A 24,721-nucleotide genomic window follows, 5' to 3' on the forward strand; every position below is an offset into this window, starting at 1 on the left:
TCTAGCCTTCAAGTGCTGTTTTAAATATTTTACATAAAACCGGAACAGTTTAAAAACTGGACCCTCAGGTTACGGGGTATTGTTTTGTTTTTTCCTAAACTGTAGTTTTTAGAGGTATTTGTATTGTCTTAGCAGATTTCCCAATTCTCGAGTCCTACATTTAACTACGCGGAGGAACCACTCGCAGATGGAGCTCTGGTACAAGTGACAACATCAGGAAGCGGGCAGAAACAGGAGGAGGCACAGGTGGGAGGGATCTGTGCTGTGGGCGGTGCTACCAAGCGGGGCAGTGCAGGCTGACGGAACCTGCGCGAGCGACGTCGGTGTTGCGCAGGGGACTAGTCCGGCGCAGGACACCGAGCTTTTGCACCCCAGCTGGTTCCGGCTGGGGAAAATGGCGGTGACTGGGGCGTTGTCCCAGGAGCAGCTGGTGGGCTGGTGCACTCAGCAGTTGCGGAAGACTTTCGGGCTGGATGTCAGTGAGGAGATAATACAGTAAGACCGGTTCGGGTCAGAGGCGGGAAGGAGCTCTGGGATGTGCACTGGCTGAGCAAACGGGGAAACGGAGGGGGCTAAAAAGTTGATGAGAGTGAAGAAATGTGATAAAAGGGCTGCGGTGTATCTATGAGTGCCGAATTTTGACCTTCGGCTTTCTAGTTTAGCTTCTGGAATAGGGTGTCATGCTCCACAATCGTCTGGTGGGGCCTTTTTTTCCCCAGGAAAACGCCAAATCCCTGATAATTAGACCTGTAAGTCTGTCCCAGGAACCAGTTTCCTTATAGATTTTGGAGAGAAGGGGCAAGCCAAATTGTCTTTCCAGAAATTCCTTACTCTGAACATTTTAGTTTGCCCGATCCGGGTTGTGTCAAATAGGACCTGAAATTTAAATGGGGGTAGCGTGGTACTGTGTAAAAAATAGCTCCTGACTCGGGAGTCCCGGTTCTATTTTCTGTGGTCATTCACCAGTTTTGGAGCCTTAGGCAACTTAATTTTCCATCTTTGTACCTTAGTTTCCTCATGTGTAAAATGAAAAATTAGCAGAGATTATCTTTTATAACGCGTTATGATTGTAATGAAGTGGAAATGGTGACATGATTTAATATCTGCTTTCAACTGATTTAACTTTTTTTTTTTTTTTGGCGATACTGCATGCCAGGACAAAAAGACGGTTGATGAGTGAGGAGGTGGGGGAAGTGCAGTGTATCGAGGAGCATAGGAAAAAGAACTATAAGATATGAGAAACTCGTAAGGTTAACTGCAAGGGATGAATTTAACTTGAGAACTAAAAGGTGGGTAGGTGGCAGTGCAGAGTTCAGGAGGAGGGAAAAACTTCTACAAAAATTGGACTTAAAGAACCTGGAAGTGTTTCTTGATTTGGTTCCTTGTTCATTGTTGCTGAAACCTAAATTGCAGTTCTAGGGCTTTTGTAGGAAGTAAGGTGAATTTCTGATTTGGGGAGAAAATAGACTTGTTGACAAGGAGAGAGTTAAGAGAGCCAATTTTAAAGGATTATTTTGAACACTGGAATAGACTCAAAAATAACTCAGTTAAGCAAATATTATATGCTATCACTTATATGTGGAATCTAAAAAATAATACAAATGATTTTATTTACAAAACAGAAACAGACTCACAGACATAGAAACAAACTTATGGGTACCAAAGGGGAAAGGGAGGGGGATAAATTAGGAGTATGAAGTTTACAGATACACACTACTATATATAAAATAGTTAAACAGCAAAGATTTACTGTATAGCACAGGGAACTACGTTAAATATCTTGTAATAACCTACAGTGGAAAAGAATCTGGAAAAAAATGTAACTGAATCACTTTGCTGTACACCTGAAACTAACACAATATTGTAAATCAACTATACATCAATTTTAAGCACTTGCTTTTTTTTTTTTTTTTTTTTGTGGTACGCGGGCCTCACCGCTGCGGCCTCTCCCGCCGCTGAGCACAGGCCCTGCGGCCATGGCTCACGGGCCCAGCCATCCTCCCGGACCGCGGCACGAACCCGCGTCCCCTGCATCGGCAGGCGGACTCCCAACCACTGCGCCACCAGGGAAGCCTTATACATCAATTTTGAAAAATTGACAAAAAATATTTTTAAAAAAAACCCAGCCAAATTGTATGGCATGGCTTTACCCTTGTTTGAAGGCAAGATCAGGTTAAGTAGTTTTCAGGCATTTTTTTAAAGCAGTGGAATGCTGTCAAATGAAATAATGAAGCTTTGTAATATACCAAACAGAAAAAAGTCCATCAGTTTAAAAAAAAAAAAGATTGAGGTCTCTTTTTGATGAATCAACAATGGAGTATGAATAGTTGCAATCTTCTCAGTCTCAGAATCCAGTTGTATTTTGTTGCTTACACAGTATTAGGAAAATTCCTAAGGCTCATAGATTGTGGTTTAATAGCTCATTGTGCAGTCTTAGATTTTCCTCAGTTAAACTTATCCACACCCTTAAAAGAGGAGTGATCAGAAATTTCTGTTTTAAAGTTGAAGCAATAAGTACGGCTGTACACCTGCTTGCATTTAAAAATATTTATAAATATAAGTTAGACAAGAATTATTCAAAACTTAAAATAAGCCCTAAAGCTACCTATAATATAACGCTATTGGAAACACTTATTAGGTTTTCACTAGTTATTGCACAACAGGCTATGATGGCACAATGAAAGCGTTGGCTGTGTAAATTTGCTGTGCCTTGCCTTGCCTGATATTCATTGAGAATTACCCAGGTGTACTATACTAGTGTGCTAGCTAGAACAATTTGACATGAGCAGCCTGAATTTTTTAAAAAGACAGCACAGAGCTGCTACCTTCCTAATCAGTGATACATTTATGAGACCTTAAGGTCTATGCACAGAGTTAGCAAAATAAACTTTGTTCCACAATCTGCATTAGTTCATGTTTTGGATGAATCTATTTTGTTAAGATTTGGTATATAACACATTTGAATATATGTTGTTATTTATTATACTTTTTTAAATAGTTAAATGATATTTATTCAATTGTTTCTGAAACTCTTTAAATAATTCCCTAGTGGTTTGAACACTCCAGAGTTAAATGATCCTTGAGGTTCCTTGCAGCTCTGTGAGTTCTTGATGCCAATTAATCTTTTTTTTAATGTTTTTAAATTTTATTTATTTGTTTATTTTTGGCTGTGTTGGGTCTTCGTTTCTGTACGTGGGCTTTCTCTAGTTGCAGTGAGTGGGGGCCACTCTTCATCGCGGTGCGCGGGCCTCTCACTGTCGCGGCCTCCCTTGTTGCAGAGCCCAAGCTCCAGATGCGCAGGCTCAGTAGTTGTGGCTCATGGGCCTAGTTGCTCCGCGGCATGTGGGATTTTCCCAGACCAGGGCTCAAACCCGTGTCCCCTGCATTGGCAGGCAGATTCTCAACCACATAAGTGTATGGATATATACATTCCTTTTATAGCAATTGGGATCATATGCTGTACAGTGTGTCCTACTATTTCACTTTATATGAGAGTGTTTTCTCAAGTAATAATAATTACTGAGAAATTACTGAATTGCTGAATTCCCTGGCAGTCCATTGGTTAGGACTCCGTGCTTTCACTGCCAAGGGTGCGGGTTCAATCCCTGATTGGGGAACTAAGATCCCACAGCTGCATGGTATGGCCAAAAATAATAATAATAATAAAGTAAAATAAACAAGTCAGTGATTTTTTAAAAATAATAATTATTCAAAAATTTTACTTTTTGTGGTCGCATATTATATTTTGTAAAGTCCAAAAACTTGAATTCATTTGCCCCTTTCATTGATGAATGTTTAAAATAGTTTCCAGTTTTTCACTAACTCAAATAATGATGTAGTTAATTTTTTTGCATAAACTTTTCTGTGTCTCTTATTTCTTAGAGAGTTCTGTAAATGGAATTATTGGATTCTTTTTAAGGCACTTTAAATATATTGGCTGATTGATTTATAGAAAAGTTGTACTGACTTGTACTCCCACCCCATTTCACTTTTAGGAACGCTTCATACCATTTTCTTAAAATAGATCTGCTCATTCTGATGTGATGCTAATCTTGATTTATAATTTTTAAGAATGTTAAATTAGTAACTGGTTAGCTTATAGTATATATTCATATTTTTAGCAAAAAAGAAATTTTAGGTTTTGCAGTATAAAGATGAAGTAATTTGTATTGTTCCTAGGAAAATATAATGACTGCAGATGTGTGGTTATCGAAAGTATTCTTTTTTTTTTATAACAGTTATTTTTGAGATGTAATTTTTATTCAAGTCACTTGTTTTAAATGTAAAATTTGATGAGTTTTGACAAGTATATATAGCCTTGTAACCATCCCTCAATCAAGACATAAGTAGTCTTTGCTTTGCACAGTAGTATGGAACTGTAAAAATGACCATGCAATCTACAATTTAAAAATCTTAATAAAATGGTCTTAATAAAAAAATGGGGAAATTTTTGATTATTCCATGACCTTCAAAAATGTGTGTCAAAATATTAAAAACTCTCCTGCTGTCAGAATAAATTTAAAAAATAGTAAAACAAACACTTATTTAGTACACTGTAAATTTTTAAAAAAATTTTATTTTATATTGGAGTGTAGTTGATTAACAATGTTGTGTTAGTTTCAGGTGTACAGCAAAGTGATTCAGTTATACACGTACATGTATCTATTCTTTTTTTTTTTTTTTTTTTTTTGCGGTATGCAGGCCTCTCACTGTTGTGGCCTCTCCCGTTGCGGAGCACAGGCTCCGGACGCGCAGGCTCAGCAGCCATGGCTCACGGGCCCAGCCGCTCCGCGGCATGTGGGATCTTCCCCGACTGGGGCACGAACCCGTGTCCCCTGCACCGGCAGGCGGACCCTCAACCACTGCACCACCAGGAAAGCCCTATCTGTTCTTTTTCATTCTTTTCCCATTTGGGTTAGAAAGTATTCCTATGTTAAGGACAGCTCCACAAACCTATCTTCAAAACACTGATTTGATTCTAGAAATACAAGATTACATGAAGGTTATATTATGAACTACTTGAGGTCAGAGTCTTTGTTCTAATCAAATTTATATCCCTAGCATCTAACCTAGAACTTGGCTCAAAATAAACAGTGTAATGGATTAATGAATGTTTTTTACTACCTTGATCTCTGTTACGATTATTGAAAAACATAGTATAAGCTAGCCCTGTTTTAACAACTTATTTCTTTGCTTCTTGAGGTATGTTTTGTCAATTGAGAGTGCTGAAGAGTTACGAGAATATGTTACTGACCTTCTTCAGGGAAATGAGGGCAGAAAAGGTCAATTCATAGAAGAGCTTGTAACTAAATGGCAAAAGAATGATCAGGAGCTGATTTCTGATGCTCTGCAGCAGTCCTTCAAAAAAGATGGTAAGTTAAGTTAATGTAATTAACTTAAGTAAATTAAAGTAAAGGTTGAAATATTGATAAATTAGCTGGTTTATAGGACCTGGTATGTTCTGTCACCCATATTTCCTCACAACTAACTTAAGCAGAATCATATGTATACATGTTTTTAGTTCAGTTCTACTTGATCTGTAATGAGTATTGTTTTAGTTCAGACTTTTTCAACTTAGAAAATATCACAAAAATACTTGTTTATAGATACAAATGTGGCTTCAGAATAACTTGAAAAATTTATACATAGATTAAAGAAAAACTTTAGTTATGTGTGTACATGAATGTAAGTAAATGTTGACCAGTTTTAGTATGAATAGCGTTTAGAAGTAACTATTAAGTTAAACAGTACAAAAGATGAGCACCAAACTAAATAAGTCATTATTATTATACAGTCTAAAATACCAGATTTTAATTTAACTTTTTTTTTTTTCTGGGTATGCCGCACGGCTTGCGGGATCTTGGTTCCTGAACCAGGAATTGAATCCAGGCCCTTGGCAGTGAAAACGTGGAGTCCTAACCACTGGACTGCCAGGGAATTCCCTTTAATTTAACGTCTTAATTTTAGCCAGTAGTCTTTATTATTGACTACAATCTTGAAAATGATGGTTTAAATTTAATTCTGATTTGAGAGGAAAAGATAATTAAAAACCTGCCTGACTTCTTATATTGACTCTAAGTATTAAGCATTGCCTTCTCTTTATTAGCTATTAATTCACCAATGAATCCTACTATTTCCAATCTATGTACATATATATATATTTATTTATTTATTATCTTCTTCTTCTTTAAAGAAATTTTAGATGGGCAGAGGTCAGGAGACCAGCTAAAGAGGAGTAGGCGGAAAGGGAGAAACAGACAGGAAGTTCCTGCATTTACTGAACCTGATACAACCATAGAGGTCAAAACACCTTTTGATTTGGCCAAGGTGAGTGCTTAGAAAATGAGGCTTTTCTGGCTATATGGAGAAGAGCAAACAACTGATACATTTCAGAGAGCGAAGGGTATAAATTGGTCTAGAATGGCAACTTTTCAACAAATGCGTGAATTTTAGAGAGTGATAATGATCACATATTACTTTCTATATGGTAGATAATTTTTGACAACCTGATTAAATAAGTATTAAAAGGACATCTTCGGGCTTCCCTGGTGGCACAGTGGTTAAGAATCCACCTGCTGGGGCTTCCCTGGTGGCTCAGTGGTTGAGAATCTGCCTGCTAATGCAGGGGACACGGGTTCAAGCCCTGGTCTGGGAGGATCCCACATGCCGTGGAGCAGCTAGGCCCGTGAGCCACAACTACTGAGCCTGCGCGTCTGGAGCCTGTGCTCCGCAACAAGAGAGGCCGCAATAGTGAGTGGCCTGCGCACTGCGATGAAGGGTGGCCCCTGCTTGCCACAACTAGAGAAAGCCCTCGCACATAAACGAAGACCCAACACAGCAAAAATAAATAAATTAATTAATAAACTCCTACCCCCTACATCTTCTAAAAGAAAAAAAAAAAAAAGAATCCACCTGCTAATGCAGGGAACACGGGTTAGAGCCCTGGTCCAGGAAGATCCCACATGCCTCAGAGCGACTAAGCCCGTGCGCCAGAACTACTGAGTCTGCACTCTAGAGCCTGCGAGCCACGACTACTGAGCCCGTGTGCCACAGCTACTGAAGCCCACGTGCCTAAAGCCTGTGTTCCACAACAAGAGAAGCCACCGCAATGAGAAGCCCTCGCACCACAACAAAGAGTAGCCCCCACTCACTGCAACTAGAGAAAGCCCGCGTGCAGCAACAAAGATCCACTGCAGCCAAAAATAAATAAATAAAATAAATAAATTTATTTTTTAAAAAAAGGACTTCTTCGCTTAGAGATTATAGATAGATAGATAGACGTGATAGAAAATATTTAATAAAATACACCAGGACTTCAATTTCAACATTTTTTGTGGCTTTGTACTAAAAGAATGCACAATTCTAGCTGTTTTAAGAGCGTTCCTATTTTAGGCCATTCACTACCCATCATCATCATCATTATTTAGCATTTAGAGCTCTTTCATATTCTCTCTTGACTCTAAAAATAGCTCTGTGAGGTAAGCAGAAATATTTTTATTCAGGGCAATTTGACAAGCTAAATTTCCCAGCAGAAGGGAATAGTTAATTATGCTAAGATGGAAGAGTAGTGATCAAAAAGTTCTGAGTGATGATCATTGCAATAAAACATGGAAAAGGGTTTCTAAAATAATGTGAACTTAAAAAAAATAGTCTTAAGCCTTTTATTAATTGGAATAAAATGAGCAAAGACTATCACAAGCAAAAGAAAAAACACAAATGACCAATAAACATTAAAAATGTTTATCCTTACTAGTACTTAAGGAGTCCAGTTTGTCACCCTAATTGCCTGAACTCTCCTGGTTTTAGCACGGAAAAGTCCTGGATTCTGAGATTTCCCCTAAGTCCTGGGCAAACAAGGTTGGTTGGTCACTTTACTAGTAATCAAATTAATACACATTAAATCCCTGAGATATGGCATATCAAATTGTCAAAGATTTTATTTTTAAAAATTTTTTTGGCCATGCCATGCAGCATGCGGGGTTTTAGTTCCTGGACCAGGGATTGAACCTGCGCCCCCTGCAGTGGAAGCTTGGAGTTTTAACCACTGGACTGCCAGGGAAGTCCCTCAAAGATTTTAAAAACAGATACAGTGATGATGAAGTTGTATTAAAACAGGAACCTCCTATACACTACTGGTGGCAATGTAAATTGGTTTAAGCTTTCTGGGGGCAGTTTGGCAGCATGTATCAAGAACTGTGGAAATGTTCATATACTTCTGACTTATTAATATGACTTAAATATCTAACAAAGTAATCAGAAATGCACACAAAAAATGTATGTTCTGTATAATGTTATTTATAATATTGAAAATATGAACTGACCTGATTTTTTAGCAGTAAGAGACAGATTAAATAAATTATTATTCCCTCATTTGGTGGGATATCACGCAGCTCATTTCTTTTTTTTTTTTAATAAATTTATTTAATTAATTTATTTATCTTTGGCTGCGTTGGGTCTTCGTTGCTGTGCGTGGGCTTTCTTTAGTTGCGGGGAGCAGGGGCTACTCTTCACTGCGGTGCACGAACTTCTCATTGCAGTGGCTTCCCTTGCTGTAGAGCACAGGCTCTAGGTGCACGGGCTTCAGTAGTTGTGGCTTGCGGACTCTAGAGCACAGGCTCAGCAGTTGTGGCGCACGGGCTTAGTTGCTCCGCAGCATGTGGGATCTTCCCAGACCAGGGCTTGAACCCGTGTCCCCTGCAGTGGCAGGTGGATTCTTAACCACTGCGCCACTAGGGAAGCCCGCTCATTTCTTTTTAAAGCCGTGGTGTATACAGAACATTGTTTCTAGGGGAAATACAGGGTTAGGTTTGTGGGAGCCTCTGATCACATTTCCATCAGCCAATCAAAACATAACCTTATTTTATGTGTGTTTCTGTTTAAAGACACTTTATTTAATATATATTGTTGATCATCAACATTGAAGTCAAAGTCAATAGCACTGTAACTCATGCCTGAAGAAAGCTTATCTAATATACCTTTCTTTTTTATTATTATTATTTATTAATTTTTATTATTATTATTTTTATTGAATTATAGTTGATGTACAATATTATATGTTATAGGTGTACAACATAGTGATTCACAATTTTTATTTTATTTTTTTATTTTTATTTATTTTGGGGGGGCTTGCAGGATCTTAATTCCCCCACCAGGGATTGAACTCATGCCCCCTGCAGTGGAAGTACGGAGTCCTGACCATTGGACTGGGAATTCCTGGTGATTCACAATTTTTAAAGTTTACATTCCACATATAGTTATTATAAAATATTGACTCTATTCCCTGTGTTGTACAATGTATCCCTGTAACTTATTTATTTTATACATAATAGTTTGTACCTCTTAATCCCCTACCCCTATCTTTTATTCTCTATATATCTGTGAGTCTGTTTCTATTTTGTTATATCCACTGGTTCATTTTTTAGATTTCACATATAAGTGATATCATACAGTATTTGTTTTTCTCTGTCTGACTTATTTCACTTAGCATAATACCCTTCAAGTCCATCCATGTTGTTGCAAATAGCAATTTTTCATTCTTTTTATGACTGAATAGTATTCCATTGTGTATATATACCACATCTTTATCCATTTATCTGTTGATGGACACTTAGGTTGCTTCCATATCTTGGCAATTGTAAATAATGTTGATATGAACATTGGGTATATGTATCTTTTCAAGTTAGTGTTTTCATTTTTTTTTGGATATATACCCAGGAGTGGAATTGCTGGGTCATATGGTAGTTCTACTTTTAGTTTTTTGAGAAACCTTCATACTGTTTTCTTTTTTAATTTATTTATTTTATTTTATTTATTTTTGGCTGTGTTGAGTCTTTGTTGCTGTGTGCAGGCCTTCTCTAGTTGTGGTGACCTGGGGCTACTCTTCGTTGCAGTGCACAGGCTTCTCATTGCGGTGGCTTGTCATTGCAGAGCATGGGCTCTAGGCACGCGGGCTTTAGTAGTTGTGGCTTGCAGGCTCAGTAGTTGTGGCTCGCAGGCTCTACAGCACAGGCTCAGTAGTTGTAGTGCACAGGCTTACTTGCTCCGCGGCATGTGGGATCTTCCTGGACCAGGGCTCGAACCCATGCCCCCTGCATTGGCAGGTGGATTCTTAACCACTGCACCACCAGGGAAGCCCCTCCATACTGTTTTCCACAGTGATGATACCAAGTTAACACTCCCACCAGCAGTGTATGAGGGTTCCCTTTTTTCCACATTTTCACCAACATTTGTAATTTGTGGTCTTTTTCATGATAGCCATTCTGAGAGGTGTGAGGTGATATCTCATTGTGGTTTTAATTTACATTTCTCTGATAATTAACGATGTTGGGCATCCTTTCATGTAATATACCTATTTTCCATATAAGGTACAGCCTCTTGTGCTTAGGAACATTAGATAGCACTTCCTATTATGCATGGGGGCCATATTAAATGGTGAGATTACCAACAAAAAGCACAGAAATGCAAAGAAATGGCACTAAATAGACTTAGGATACTTGTTTACAGTATGAGAGCTGAAGCAAGAAGGCAGATCACTGCATTGCTCAAACTTAGCTGGAAATGTGTGCATTTGGTGACTCAAATGTTTTGCCATTCTGTGTGTGTCCATGAATGCCTGTGAAAGCACCTGGAGTATTGATTTGGGGGTTACAAATAAATATTAGCAAGTAGGTGAATTTGAAGATCTGGAGCCATGAAAAATGATGGTCAAACTGTATGTCCAGTTCCATTTTTGGACATGTAAGTAAATCTTAAATCTGTCTTCAATTTTCTCAGGCAATTCATTTGGTTATTCAGAAGTTTTTATTGTGTGTCTGTTGTGTGTCAAGAACTGATTTAGGCATTTGAGATATAGCAATAAACAAGACTCATTAAGGTTTCTTGCCCTCCTAAAGTTTACATTTTAGTGGTTCAGAGGAGAGGTAGAAAAGATAGTCAAAGAAAATTTTTTAAAGTAATTATATATTGTGAAAACTAACATGAAAGAAATTAAAAGGGCAGTGTGATAGGCAGTTATTGGAAGGGTGGGAGCTAATGTAGGTAGGGTATTCAGGGAAAGCCTTTCTGAGGGAGTGAAATTACAGCTAAGACCTGAACACTGCAAAGGAACCGGTATGTAAAGAGATGGGCTGGGAACAATGCAGAAAGAGGGAATAACAAGTGCAAAGGGAAGGTGGAGAAAAGTGTTCTCAGAAGTATCAAAAGCCCTGTGTGGCTGGAGCATAGTGGACAGGGGAAGAATGATGTGTAGGTGAGGCTAGAGAGCACCTGAGGGCCATATGTAAGGCTTTATAGGTCATTATAAGTAGCTTGGATTAAATTTTAAGCACAATGGGAAGACAGTGAGTGGTTTTGTTTTTCGTATTTTGTTTTTTAATTATTTAACCCCTCCTCCCCACCCCTCTGAATGGTTTTAGGCAGAGGAGTGATATGTTATGAATTTTCTGGCTTGCCCTGTTCTCCCCTTCTCTCCTCTATTACTCTGTCTTTCCTCCTTCTCAATAAATACATGCTGCCTGTTATGGATAAAAGACCTAATCAAAGCACAGCCCTCAATCCCTCAAATGTGTTATTTTAATGTAACTGGATACTTTAAAGGGAGTGAGATAGAAGTTTCTGCTTAGAGATTTTAGTCTTCCCCTCACAAACATCCTTGAGAGCAAAGGTATAATTGACCAGTTTGAAAAATGGCTACCTGCTAGAATTAGATAACATCCTTAGCACTTGTCTTAGATTTTAACATTTACCTCCGTTGACTTATTTGATACTGTCTGTATATCTCAAGTTTTGGCTTTGGACATTAGGGCGTGTTACCTCTCTTTATAGTAACCAAAGAATTGTTAACTTCATTGTTATAACTCTCCTATCCACTAGGACTCCTGAGATTTTTCTTTGAAACTTCAGTCTCTGGAAATGATTGAGAAACTCTCAATTTAAAGGGAAAGTAGGACTACACCAGAGGAGAGGCATCTATGCACCTTAAGTGTCAAAAGCTGCTGTGGTCTGAATGTTTGTGTACCACTGAGAATTCATACCTTAAAATGCTAATGCCCAGTGTGAATTAGGAAGTGGGGCCTTTGGGAGGTTCTTATGTCATGGGGGTGGAGTCCTCATGAATGGGGTTAGTGCTCTTATAAAAGAGACCTCACAGTCCCTAACCCCTTTTGCCACATACAACAAAGAAGTAATTTCTGTGACCTGGAAGAGGGCCCTTGCCCAACCATGCTTGCACCCTGAACCTGGACTTCAGCCTCCAGAGCTATAAGAAATAAGTTTCTGTTGTTTATAAGCTACCTAGTCTGTGATATTTTGTTACAGCAGCCAGAATGGACTAAGGCAGAGGCTGATATAGTTCTCTTTTTAAAGTTTTTATTTTATAACATACATACAGAAGTGAATAAATGAATTTTCACAAACTGACCATACCTGTATAGCCAGAAATAAAACATTACCATTCCTCTAAAAAACTCCCATGTGCCCCACAATGACAACCCTCCCAAGGGAAAACACCATTTTGACTTTGAACATCATAGATTAATTTTGCCTGCTTATGAACTTTGTATAAATGGAGTTAAATAGTATATACTCTTTTGTGTCACATGGTTTATCTCATTGCTATATAGGATTCTGTTAAGTGAATATTCAATCTACTGTTGAACATTTGGGTAGTTTTCCAATTCTAATGCTGCAGTGAATGTTCTTGTATATGTCTTTTGTTGAACATATTTACCCATTTTTTTTGAGTATATGTCCAAGAGGTGAATTGCTGGGTCACAGGATATACATATGCTCAGCTTTAGTAGATACCAGTTTACACTCCCACGAACGGTGTGTGAGAGTTCTAATTGTTCTATATCCTTGCCAACGCTCTGTATTTTCTGTCTTTTCAATTTAGCTATTCTGGTTGGTGTGCAATGGTATTACACTGGTTTTATTTTATATTATCTTGATGACTGATGAAGTTGAGCACCTTTTCATGTATCTGTTGGCTGTTTGGATATCTTCTTTTATGAAGTTCCTGTTTAGGTCCTTTGCCCATTTTTCCACTGTGTTATCTGTCTTTTTCTTATTGAGTCAGTTTTTTATAGATTTTTCTTACTTTACTGATTGTTCTTATTTCCAGATCTGTGAATATCATCTGCTTTTAGAGGAATTTTTGTTTTCTATGATCTCCAATTTAGCTATACATAAATATGTCACATAAACAGCTTTTATTGCTACATTTACCTTCCACCAGGGCTGACAGCTACTAGCAGAAAAAGCAGAGTATATTAGCTAGTTTTTCTAGGGCATAATCTTTACTTAGACCCTTGATTATAACTCATTTGTATTTCTCCTACTTCCTTCTTCCATGGTTGCTGGGTAGGGTGTAAGTTATTATTGAACAGAACTGAGGTTTTTCTCTCTTGACTGTTTTCATTGTCATTAATTATTTGATGTTATTTCTGATATCTTTGTACGATCAGGCACAAGAGAACAGCAGCTCCTTAAAGAAGAAGACGAAGTTTGTCAGTTTATATACAAAAGAGGGACAGGACAAGCTTGCAGTCCTGATCCCTGGTCGCCACACTTGTGATTGCCTGGGCCAGAAGCACAAGCTGATCAATAACTGTCTGATCTGTGGGCGTATTGTCTGTGAACAAGAGGGTTCCGGCCCCTGCTTATTCTGTGGTACTCTGGTAAATTGTTTCTTTCCTATTTTACTACTCTTCAGTTTTATACATAGGGACATTCACACCCCTAGTAATTTCTCTTTTTCTTAGGAAATTTCTTCCCTAAGGTGTCCAGTAAATTCTTTTTTTATTTTTAAATTTTATTGTTTTTATTGAAGTATAGTTGATTTACATTGTTGTGCCACCGGTAAAATTTAGTCAAAAACCCAAGTTGAGGGCTTCCCTGGTGGTGCAGTGGTTGAGAGTCCACCTGCTGATGCAGGGGACACGGGTTCATGCCCCAGTCTGGGAAGATCCCACATGCTGCGGAGCGGCTGGGCCCGTGAGCCACGGCCGCTGAGCCTGCGCGTCTGGAGCCTGTGCTCCGCAACGGGAGAGGCCACAGCAGTGAGAGGCCCGCGTACAAAAAAAAAAAAAAAAACCCAAGTAGATATCCTAGAACTGAGGCCTATTTGTGAGAAGGTTTTGAGAACATACCTTGTTGAGGGATCTAAGTCTTGTGTCAGATTAAGTTCAATTCAAGAAAACTTTAGGGCCTGAAATGTCAAAAATTTTTGTCAGTCTTCAGATGTGGCTCATATTCCTAGAGTTACAGAGCCTCTGTGATGTAATCCTCAAGTCTATAGCTTCTTTTTCTCACTGTTGTGGCCTCACCCTTTGTGGAGCACAGGCTCTGGACACACAGGCTCAGCAGCCATGGCTCACGTGCCCAGCCGCTCCGTGGCATGTGGGATCTTCCCGGACCGGGGCACGAGCCCGTGTCCCCTGCATCGGCAGGCGGACTCTCAACCACTGCACCACCAGGGAAGCCCAACACCTCCTTTTTATAGCTCCTCATTATCTGAGTAAGTGACCTCAAAAGTGTAGTTGTAATGACTCTGTTACAAACACCCTAGTGAGTTGTCTGGAAGGCTTATTCTGCCAGTTGAGCTGACTGGCAGAAGCAATGGCATTTGGTATTGGTGAAGGTATACATTTTGTTTTGCTTTGTTTTCCCTTCTCTGGTGGGGCCTTTAATTTTTTAATGTACTCAGATGATAAGCTGATAGACAATGGATGACCTGAAAAATGTAGTATCTAACATCAAAAATGTTCATAAAACAGCAGCAAATGTCCTCCCATATGGGGCTTTTCTCTAGAGAAACACCCTACAGCTGCTGTGTGCCACTCAGGCAACTGCTAGCAAGTACAGTGTTTTCTGTTAGGTCCCTTGGATCCTTCGGTGAATTCAAGAAACAGAGTAATGTAAAGCAGATAGGCCTTGAGGTCTTGCAGTTTCATAAACTTAATATGAAATTGTTTTTAAGTAACCCCTTCTGCTTTTAAGTAACCTCCCTTCTTACACTTCTAGTGATTTTATAAGAAACCGAACTTTTTCTTTGCTTAATGTGTTTATTACTTTATAAGCAGGTAATGTTTGAAGGCAAAGAAGCAAAATACATATAAAAGCTAGCCTACTTTTCACTGCTTCTTTTTCTGGCTCTTTTTAATAAGACACTTGTGGGACTTCCCTGGCTGTCCAGTGGCTAAGACTCCCTGCTTCCATTGCAGGGGGCATGGGTTCAATCCCTGGTCAGGGAGCTAAGATTCTGTGTGCCGCATGGCGCAGCCAAAAATAAATATATAAATAAATAAGACACTTGCTTAGCAATTCTCTTGTAAGACTTGGATTTCACGATTAGAACTGGAAGGCTATAAAAAAAAGTCTTGTATATGTTTTCAATATTCTCAGTGGTGGCAAATCTTTATCTTTTGAAAATAGGTTAGATTTTTTTTTTTTAACTGTCATTCAGGGACACTTGTAGTGATAGCAGTTTTTTGTATGGTTCATAAAAGAAGGGAGAAATGGAAAGAGACTAGGGCAAAACTCATTTGGGTATACTTTTTTTTTTGGTATACTTGTCTGGATTAAAAAACACTGACAGTCTATTTTATTGCCATATCTAATGTGTAATTTGAGGTTACTTTTTAAGTATATCAAGCAAACACTATCATTTAACTATTGGATCATGTGTCTTACTCATTACTTTATAGGTATGTACTCGTGAAGAACAGGATATTTTACAGCGTGACTCAAACAAGAGCCAGAAACTGCTGAAGAAGCTCATGTCAGGTAGGCAGCAGTCTTCTAATTGGGTCACTGTAGTTATGGATACATTTTGTTGTATCTGTGATTGTTTCTCTTACTTGTATCCTGGTATGTAAGATGCGATTTATTTACTCGTTTATTTTTTTTTAAGTTCTTATTAAAACCACCTAACATTGAGCAAAAAAACTAATGATAATACTATTGGATTATAACCCAAAGAATAAAATTAATGTCATGAAGTAACTGAATAAATGGGAGAGAAGGAACTGCTCTTATAGAATTCCAATTAATAAAGTGAAGGAATTATGGTAACAGAAAATTACCATGTCAACACTACAGTAGTATTGATAGTAATTGCTACAGGCAAGATCCACCAGTAGATGCTAAAATTATTGGATGAAAGTTTAAGAATTGGAGATGTGCTAGATCATGAAAGACAAGGAAAGACTGAAGAATTGTAACGGTTTGGAGGAGACTAAGGAGACACTACAACTAATTGCGTTGTAGGATCTTGAATCGGATCCCTAAACAGAAAAATAATATTAGTGGAAAAAAAGTTGAAATCCAAATAAAGTCTGTAATATAGTTAATGGTATTGTACTATTGTTAATTTCTTACTTTTGATAATTGTACTATGGTTATGTGAGATAAGATACTAACAAGGGAAGATGAATGAAAGGTATACAGGAACTCTTAATTTTTTTGCAACTCTTCAAAGTTTTTTATAGTTAAAAAAAGCATGACAAAAATAGTTAAGGACATTTTTAAAGGGAAAACAATATACTCATTACTTTCCATTTGTGCAAATATTTTGTTCCTGCTTTAATTCATAGTTGTTTTTTAAATATAGATAGATTGGTTGGTATTATGAAGTAGCAATCCTAGTGTATATAGAATTTTACGTTTTTCCTTTTTTAACTGTTTTATAATTATTGTTTATGTTGCCATATATTCTTCATATTTGTAATTTTTAGTGGTTAAAAATAGTCATTAAATTTATTTATTATAATTGATTATCTATTTCCTCATTACTGGATATTTTGACTCTTTCCGAATTATAAATAATACCACAAGTGGTCAACTTTGTTAATATTATATCTTTGATTTATTTCCTTGGGATAAATTCCTAAGAATGGGATTACTGAGTCAAAGAATATTATCATTTTTGACACTTAAGATGTATTTGCTGTATTACTTTACCAAAATATTTTACTAGTCTACAACAATATTAGTATTTTACCCCAAAACCTATCACTATTGGGTTTTGACATTTCATGTTATTTTATTTTTATAGTCGTAATTTATTATTATTATTATTAATGAGGTAGAACATGTCTCCATATTTTTTCCATTTGGATTTTTCTAGGGTCGTTATTATGAGAAAAGGTAGTTCTCAGTGCTTTTCTTATATTCAGAACACAAGAATCAACCTCTTTTTTTTTAAATTTTAAAAGAAAGATTTGACAGGACTTTTTTTCTTTTTAGGACTTTAAATAGCCTAGAGTTTTAGGTGTAGGGAAAGGTCGGCCTTCATTATAGCTTAGTTGTTTTCCTAACACATTTTAGATCTTGGTTCTATCATAATTTATGGCTATCTTTTCTAGGATATATAGATTTATGATATGTTGTCACAAAGGAAGATAACACATGGGCCGAGGAATGAATGTGGGCTTTAGAGTTAGACAGACCTAACTTTATTTTATTTTATTTTAAATTTATTTATTTATTTTTGGCTGCGTTGGGTGTTTGTTGCCGCATGTGGGCTTTCTCTAGTTGCGACGAGTGGGGGCTACTCTTCGTTGCAGTGCATGGGCTTCTCATTGTGGTGGCTTCTTTTGTTGCGGAGCGTGGGCTCCAGGCGTGCGGGCTTCAGTAGTTGTGACACGTGGGCTCAGTAGTTGTGGCTCACAGGCTCTAGAGTGCAGGCATAGTAGTTGTGGAGCACGGACTTAGTTGCTCCGCAGCATGTGGGATCTTCCTGGACCAGGGCTCGAACCCGTGTCCCCTGCATTGGCAGGCGGATTCTTAACCACTGCACCACCAGGGAAGTCCAGACAGACCTAACTTTAAATTTTGTTTCTACCTTTTAATTTCTGACTTACTGAACTCAGTAAATTTACTAATGTCTCTGAATTTCAGTTTCTTTATCTGTAAAATAAACATAATATAAACTGTCTTACAGGGTTATAGTGAGAATTAAGTACTATAGTACGTATGAAGTGCCTTAGCATCTGATAAGTTCTCGTTATTCATTTCTGTCCCTCTGTGCAATTTCTTCTCTTTTTTCCTTTTATTATTTAGTTCTTAGCTTTGATATATAAAAGTATGTTCAAAGGTGATATTTAGCCCCACTCAATAAAGTTTTTCTTATAAGGCATTTTTATATTGTGTTGTTAAACAGTTTGTTACCCTTAGTGATCCACATTTCCATAAGGGAAGAAGTGGATCCTTAACATTTATTGAGAATGTATTATGTTTCAAGCGCTGCTTGATGCCTGACAAGTAAAGCCTGGCCTGTGTACCTGTTTGTTTTCCATTGAAATGAAGGCTGTCAGTCATTAGGGGCACAGCCAGATCTACTGATATTTTGTTCTTTGCTGCACAGCGATACAACTAATTGGTATGATTCACTGACACCATTTGATTTCCTTATTGAATTTCAGGGACAGAGAATTCTGGAAAAGTGGACATCTCTACCAAGGACCTTCTTCGTCATCAAGAATTGCGATTTAAATCTGGTCTGGAGAAAGCTATCAAGCATAAAGACAAACTGTTAGAGTTTGACAGAACTAGGTATGATGTGGTTAAAATAAAAAATGCTAAGAAATAGAGTAGTCCATTATTTTGGCACTTGATACCTTCTTAGGGTGGACTATGAAAGTGTTTACAACAAAAGAAGAGCCAGATGCTCTGTGGAGGAGGTCTACAGCTTGTTTTTGAATCATGTCTGAATAAGATAGGCTCCCACCGAGAGGATCCTACCCTGCAATATTTTTTGATTCTTGGCAAATACTAGTGTACCCCATGGAAAGTTGATTTGGGTTGACACAGTTCCCCACTTGTTTTACTTGAAACCATCATTTATTCAGTCAGCATATGTTAGAGTGCCTACCATGTGCAAACTGTTGGGGGGCCTCTGGATACTTCATAAGAAACTGTCTCTGGGAGAGTGTTAACACCACCTCATGGGAAGACATGATTTATCCTCCCTTTTTCCTTTGACACTAAATTTGTTTTCTGATTCAATAATGTCCCTAAACTGAGTTTTACACTCCTACACTTTTGTCATTGAGCCCACTCACCTCTCTTTAGGAGACAGATTTATGGATTTGTTAGTTCTGTTTTTAATTTTTTTCTCTTTCATTTTTTTCTTCTTCTGGAAAAAATATGTATTGAAGACCAATTAGTGGCAAAGAATGTTTAAATAGGACTTACGTGCTCACTTCTCAAGTGGCCATGTGAGAATCCTTAGAAAGACCCTGCATCTCTTACTGTGGTAACTGAATATGTCTATTCCTAGCATTATAATCCTTTGGTTAGACACACCTGCTGCTTTCAAATCATTTGCTGTGAATACATGAGATATACTTTGAAAGCTCTTCGTTAATAAGCCCATCACAAGGTTTGTGACTAATATTTGCTCTTCATCCTTAAATATCACTTTTATCCTTACTCAGTGAAACTTATCATTAGAAATAGAGTACATTTTTTGATAAACAGAAACTGGAAAAGGGTCTCTCCCTATTGGCATTGTTGCCCTTATGCTGGTGAGTTTCTAAGGATGCCAATTTCATTATGTAGGTTTGTGTATAGTACCACTCTTAGTCCACTTTAAAACTTTTATAATTCCAGCTGAGTCCTGAAAGAATGAAATCTGAATCTGATTTCAGTATTTCACTATGCCTGAATATATCATACTAATTATTAATTATGCAGTTGAGACTGATTTATGATTTTGGAGTAGTCACTTAACTTCTTTGACGTCCAGGTTTATTATCTGTAGAAGGAGAGAGTTGGATCATCAAGATTCCTTCTAGTTGTTAATTTCTTTGTTGGTATGATCTTAGAAATAGGCCTGATTGTCATATCTTGGAACTTGGCCCTTGTAAATATGTTAAATGAGGGACTGGGGATAGGGTTGGGGTGGGGATGGGGGAGGTGGTGAAAACTGACATATAGTAGTAGAGTATTAAAGATATCCTAAGAATAAGCTTATAGGACTGAGAATCCAGGATGGAACTCCAGTTTCTAAGGGAAATAGCGGCAATTGGGCCTAGCAGGAATAGTCTAGGTCCCAATTGTAGAAGGACTAGGATATTGAGTAAGCTGCCAAGACATGAACTCAGATGCGGCAAAATCAGACATAAGCCCAGTTATAAGAAGGTGAGGGCTGGACTAGTAAGAAAATAGGAGGACAATAGATTTTGGTGCTGTGTCTTTTCCTCCCCAAGGGTTAGATTCGTTCTAAGAGCTGAGCTGAGTCTGCAGTGGGAATAAGGTATATGCAGAAGCTGGAAATCAGGCAGAGTTTGACCTAGTTTTGGAACGTTCTTGAGCATCTATATTTGAGATAATAACCTTCAGGACAGCAGAAGAGTGAGCTACTTGAAACAGCTTCCCAGTAATCAAGTCCCTGTTTGTCAACAGGTGACCTAACTGCCATGTGTTCTTTTTTTTTTCCTTAGCATTCGAAGGACCCATGTCATTGATGATGAGTCAGATTACTTTGCCAGTGATTCTAACCAGTGGTTGTCCAAAATTGAACGGGAAGCCCTACAGAAGCGAGAGGAGGAGCTGAGAGAATTTCGACATGCCTCTCGGCTCTCGAAGAAGATCACCATTGACTTTGCAGGCAGGAAGATCATGGAAGATGAAAATCCTCTAACTGAGTATCACAGCAAGTAAGTGGACAACACCAGAAAGGGTCTGAAAGAAGGGGGCAGTTTAACTGTAAAGGATTTGCCCCCCCCTTTAACGAGTCTGTTATTTTTGTTAATTTTTAGAGCAACATATTCATTTGGAGTAGAAACATGGAATAGTAGCTAAGAAAATTTTGGAATTGAACAGCGAGAGCCGCTTGACCTACTAGATAACTACTGTAGTTTTATAAAAAACTGTTTTTAAAACAGTGAGGTACAGTTTGGGCACAGGAATAGATGAATGAAATATAATAGAATCTGGGAAGAGACCCATGCGTCTGCATTGTGTGTGTATGGGTGTGTGTCTATAGTTGTGTAAAACTTTTCTAAACAGTAAGGGAAGGATTAAATAAATGATGGTCCATCAGCTTTGAAAAAAATCTACATTAGATCTCTACCTCAAAGCATACTGTGAGAATAAGTTTGACTAAAGAGTTAAATGCAGGGACTTCCCTGGTGGTGCAGTGGTTAAGAATCCGCCTGCCAATGCAGGGGACACAGGTTTGATCCCTGGTTCTGGAAGATCCCACATGCCGCGGAGCAGCGAAGCCCGTGCGCCACAACTACTGAACCTGCGCTCTAGAGCCCGCGAGCCGCAACTACTGAGCCAGCATGCCACAACTACTGAAGCCCATGTGCCTAGAGCCTGTGCTCCATAAGAGGAGAAGCCACCACAATGAGAAATAAATAAATGAATGTATGTATGTATGTATGTATGTATGTTACGTGCAAGGGAATTTCCTGGCAGTCTAGTGGTTAGGACTCCAAGCTTCCACTGCTGGGGCCCTGGTTTTGATCCCTGGTTGGGAAAGTAAGATTCTGCAAGCCAAGTGGTGTGGCCAAAAAAAAAAAAAAAAAAGAGAAGAAAAGTAAGAGTTAAATGCAAAAGAAATAAAAGGATCAGAAAGAAATAGAATAGTAGAAATTTAGGAGAATATAGTTAATGTCCTGGTATGATAAAGTTCTTTCTAAGCAAGATACAAAACCCAGAAGTCAAAAAGACAAAGATATTTTAAATCACATAAAGAAGTACAATACTGAGAGAAAACATTTTAAACGGTTTTAACAGTTCAAAAGAGCAATATCCATAGTATATAAAGAGCTGCAAGTTAAAAAGACACATCCAGTAGAAAAATGGGCAAAGGCTAAGAACAGACAATTTACAGGTGAGGAAATACAAATAGCCAATAAACATTTGAAAAGATGCTCAGCTATTTATCAGGGAAATGCACATTTTGAAACATAATGTATCATTAAATTGTCTGAAATTTATAATTTATAATATTGTATAATCTTTGAGTGTAGGAAAATGGATATGCCCTCTTACTAAGGACGGGAATATTAAAATGTTCAAGTCTCAACACCAAGAGTGAACCCAAATGGAAACTATGGATTTTGGTGATACTGATGTGTCAATATAGATTGATTAATTATAACAAATGTACCTCTCTAGTGAGGGATAGCTGATGATGGGGGAGGCTGTGCATATGTGAGGGCAGGAGGTAAATGGGAAGTCTCTGAACCTTCCATTCAGATTTTCTGTGAACCTAAAGCTGCTCTAAAAAATAAAGTTTATTGAAAAAAATTTACATCACAGCCAATTTCAAGTCACCAACATGAAGTCACTGAACAGAGTTGAGAAAAGATATACATATTAGCTCTAGCACAGTACTGAAAAGAAAGCACGTGGAGATCTCACTCCACGTTTTGGAAATGGCATACATATCTCTCTGTCTCTCTGTCTCTGTCTCTGTCTCTGTCTCTCTCTCTCTCTCTCTCTCTCACACACACACACACACACACACACACACACACAGAAAACTGGATATTGGTGAACACAGTAATGCTTTCTACGCGGTCCAGTCCTCGGTCTTTCTCTTTCATATGTGGCAAATCCATCACAGAATTTTCCTAATCAGAGGTTATTCTCTCCCTAAAACAAATTCTACCACTAGCTTCAAAATAATTAATTTGTTTTTAACTATTATATATATGCTACACAGATATAAAGAAAAAATAAAATTATTTCTGGGTGATGGGTTTACGAATTTTTCATTTTCTTTCTATTAATTTGCATCTTCTAGTTTTTCTGTAATAAACATTGATTGCTTTTATAGTAAGAAAAATCATTTTTATGTGTAAGAAAAATCATTTTTATGTTCAATAAAAAATGGTGCAGCCTTTTAGAAGTGAAATCGGACAGTATCTCAAAAATTAAATTGTGCATATTTTTTGACTTTTTGACACCAGGTGCCTAGATGCTAGTTTCTTCATCTCTTTCTCAACAATTAAAAAAATACATTTGCCATTCTGATACAGGAAAAATGGTATTTCATCATAATTTTTATTCACTTTTTTTTGCTTTGCTTTGCTTGTGTGCCAGTAAGTCTGAGCATTCTAAAAATATATTGATTAGCTATTTATACTATTTCTTTCATAGATTCTAGAGTTCTAGATATACTTAACCAGTGTACTAGGTCTCAAATCTATTTCCTTCCTTTAGATTCCATCATCCCCATCCTATTTTATTTATTTATTTATTTTTTTGCTGTATGTGGCCTCTCACTGTTGTGGCCTCTCCCGTGGCGGAGCACAGGCTCCGGACGCGCAGGCTCAATGGCCAGGGCTCACAGGCCCAGCCACTCCGCGGCATGTGGGATCTTCCCGGACTGGGGCACGAACCCGTGTCCCCTGCATTGGCAGGCGGACTCTCAACCACTGCACCACCAGGGAAGCCCCCCATCCTATTTTAGACTTGCCTCTTACCTCAAGTTCTTGTTTTGTTTTGTTTTTTGGTTCATGCCTTTGTTTCTGCTTTTTCCTTACTTTGGATATCCGTCCTCCCATCTTTGCCTTTCAGATATCTACCTCCCCTTTGAATGTACTTGGTACAACACATGGGATGATGGGATAATAACCACCAAATGGATTGTATCTATCTTACAGTAATAATTGCATCCTTCCTGTTTTGTTTATCATCTTTATAGCTGTCTTAAACTTGCCACTTGGATTTAAAGCTTCCTGAAGGCAGGAGCCCTGTCCTCCTCTCCTTTTAAGTTGCCTTGTGTATAAGAGGTTCCTAACAAATATCTCTTTAATTGTATTCAAGGTCAGGTTCAGCCTTTCCTACTAGTAGAAGCTTTTCATTATATCGTGCTTTACAATCATCATCCACAAACATTTGTCAAGCATCTGTCAGGGACATGGAGTACAGCAGCAAGTAATGAAGAGCTGTAGAGCAGAATAAGATATGGTTCCTGCAAGACCTATGATCTCTTACTAACCAGTAGGGTTAGTTCCATAATCTTTAAATGAAATCATCACATTCTTCTATAGGTTGAGAGCCAAATATCCATAGCAAACACCATAGACGCTGGATAACATTGGGTATATTTGATGACTGTTTAAATAGTAAGTGCTACAGGACTTCAGAGAAAGGAATAAGTACTTTTGTACTGGGCTGGTATAGGGCCTCCTTAGAAGTTTTGGGCAGTGAAGCAAGGATAGACTTCAGATCAGCGTGGAAGAGTGGAGAGGGACTGCTGAGTGGGCAGAAGAATAATTGAAGGTGTTGAGAAATAGGCTGCCATAGAATACTCTTCTATGGGTCAGACTGTTTCTAGGCACCTTTTCTAATCTTGGCATTTCTAATAATCTTGTTAAAGAGGTGAATGAGTGTCTTGTGCCCTACCTATTTTCTTAGTGTTCTGGAACTTCTACCAACTCCTACTCCTTAGGGTTCTTGGAGCGAAGAGAAGGGGAAGTTGGTAGGGGGAGCAGGGAAGGTCATCCATGGACCCCTCTTTGAGTGTCAAGTTTTATTACTGTTGAAGAGTTTTATGTGTGTGCTAAATAAAGATATTCTTAGCATAGGACATTACCAATTATTGCATCCTTTTGTTTGTTATCACAGACTAGATGAGGCAATACATGCCCTTGCCAATGGAACCTTGAACCAACCACCGACCAAATTGGATAGATCTTCTGAAGAGCCTTTAGGACTTCTGGTGAATCCCAACCTGTACCAGTCGCCTCCCCAGGTT

The 24,721-nt window shown here is 38.1% G+C and overlaps 1 protein-coding gene across 1 annotated transcript in view; it reads left to right on the forward strand.

The window, feature by feature from the left end:
- The first annotated feature begins 313 nt into the window (after positions 1 to 313).
- TRIP4 (thyroid hormone receptor interactor 4) overlaps positions 314 to 24,721 on the forward strand; it is a 68,361-nt gene continuing 43,953 nt past the window's right edge. Inside the window, exons 1-8 of the mRNA XM_067750217.1 lie at positions 314 to 495; positions 5,203 to 5,372; positions 6,194 to 6,327; positions 13,464 to 13,676; positions 15,705 to 15,783; positions 18,423 to 18,552; positions 20,445 to 20,660; positions 24,592 to 24,718. Coding sequence (XP_067606318.1) covers positions 395 to 495; positions 5,203 to 5,372; positions 6,194 to 6,327; positions 13,464 to 13,676; positions 15,705 to 15,783; positions 18,423 to 18,552; positions 20,445 to 20,660; positions 24,592 to 24,718 — 1,170 coding nt within the window. The 5' untranslated portion in view covers positions 314 to 394. The remainder of the gene's footprint in view (positions 496 to 5,202; positions 5,373 to 6,193; positions 6,328 to 13,463; positions 13,677 to 15,704; positions 15,784 to 18,422; positions 18,553 to 20,444; positions 20,661 to 24,591; positions 24,719 to 24,721) is intronic.

This window comes from Pseudorca crassidens, chromosome 1 (assembly GCF_039906515.1).
Source record: "Pseudorca crassidens isolate mPseCra1 chromosome 1, mPseCra1.hap1, whole genome shotgun sequence".
Lineage (NCBI taxonomy): Eukaryota > Metazoa > Chordata > Mammalia > Artiodactyla > Delphinidae > Pseudorca > Pseudorca crassidens.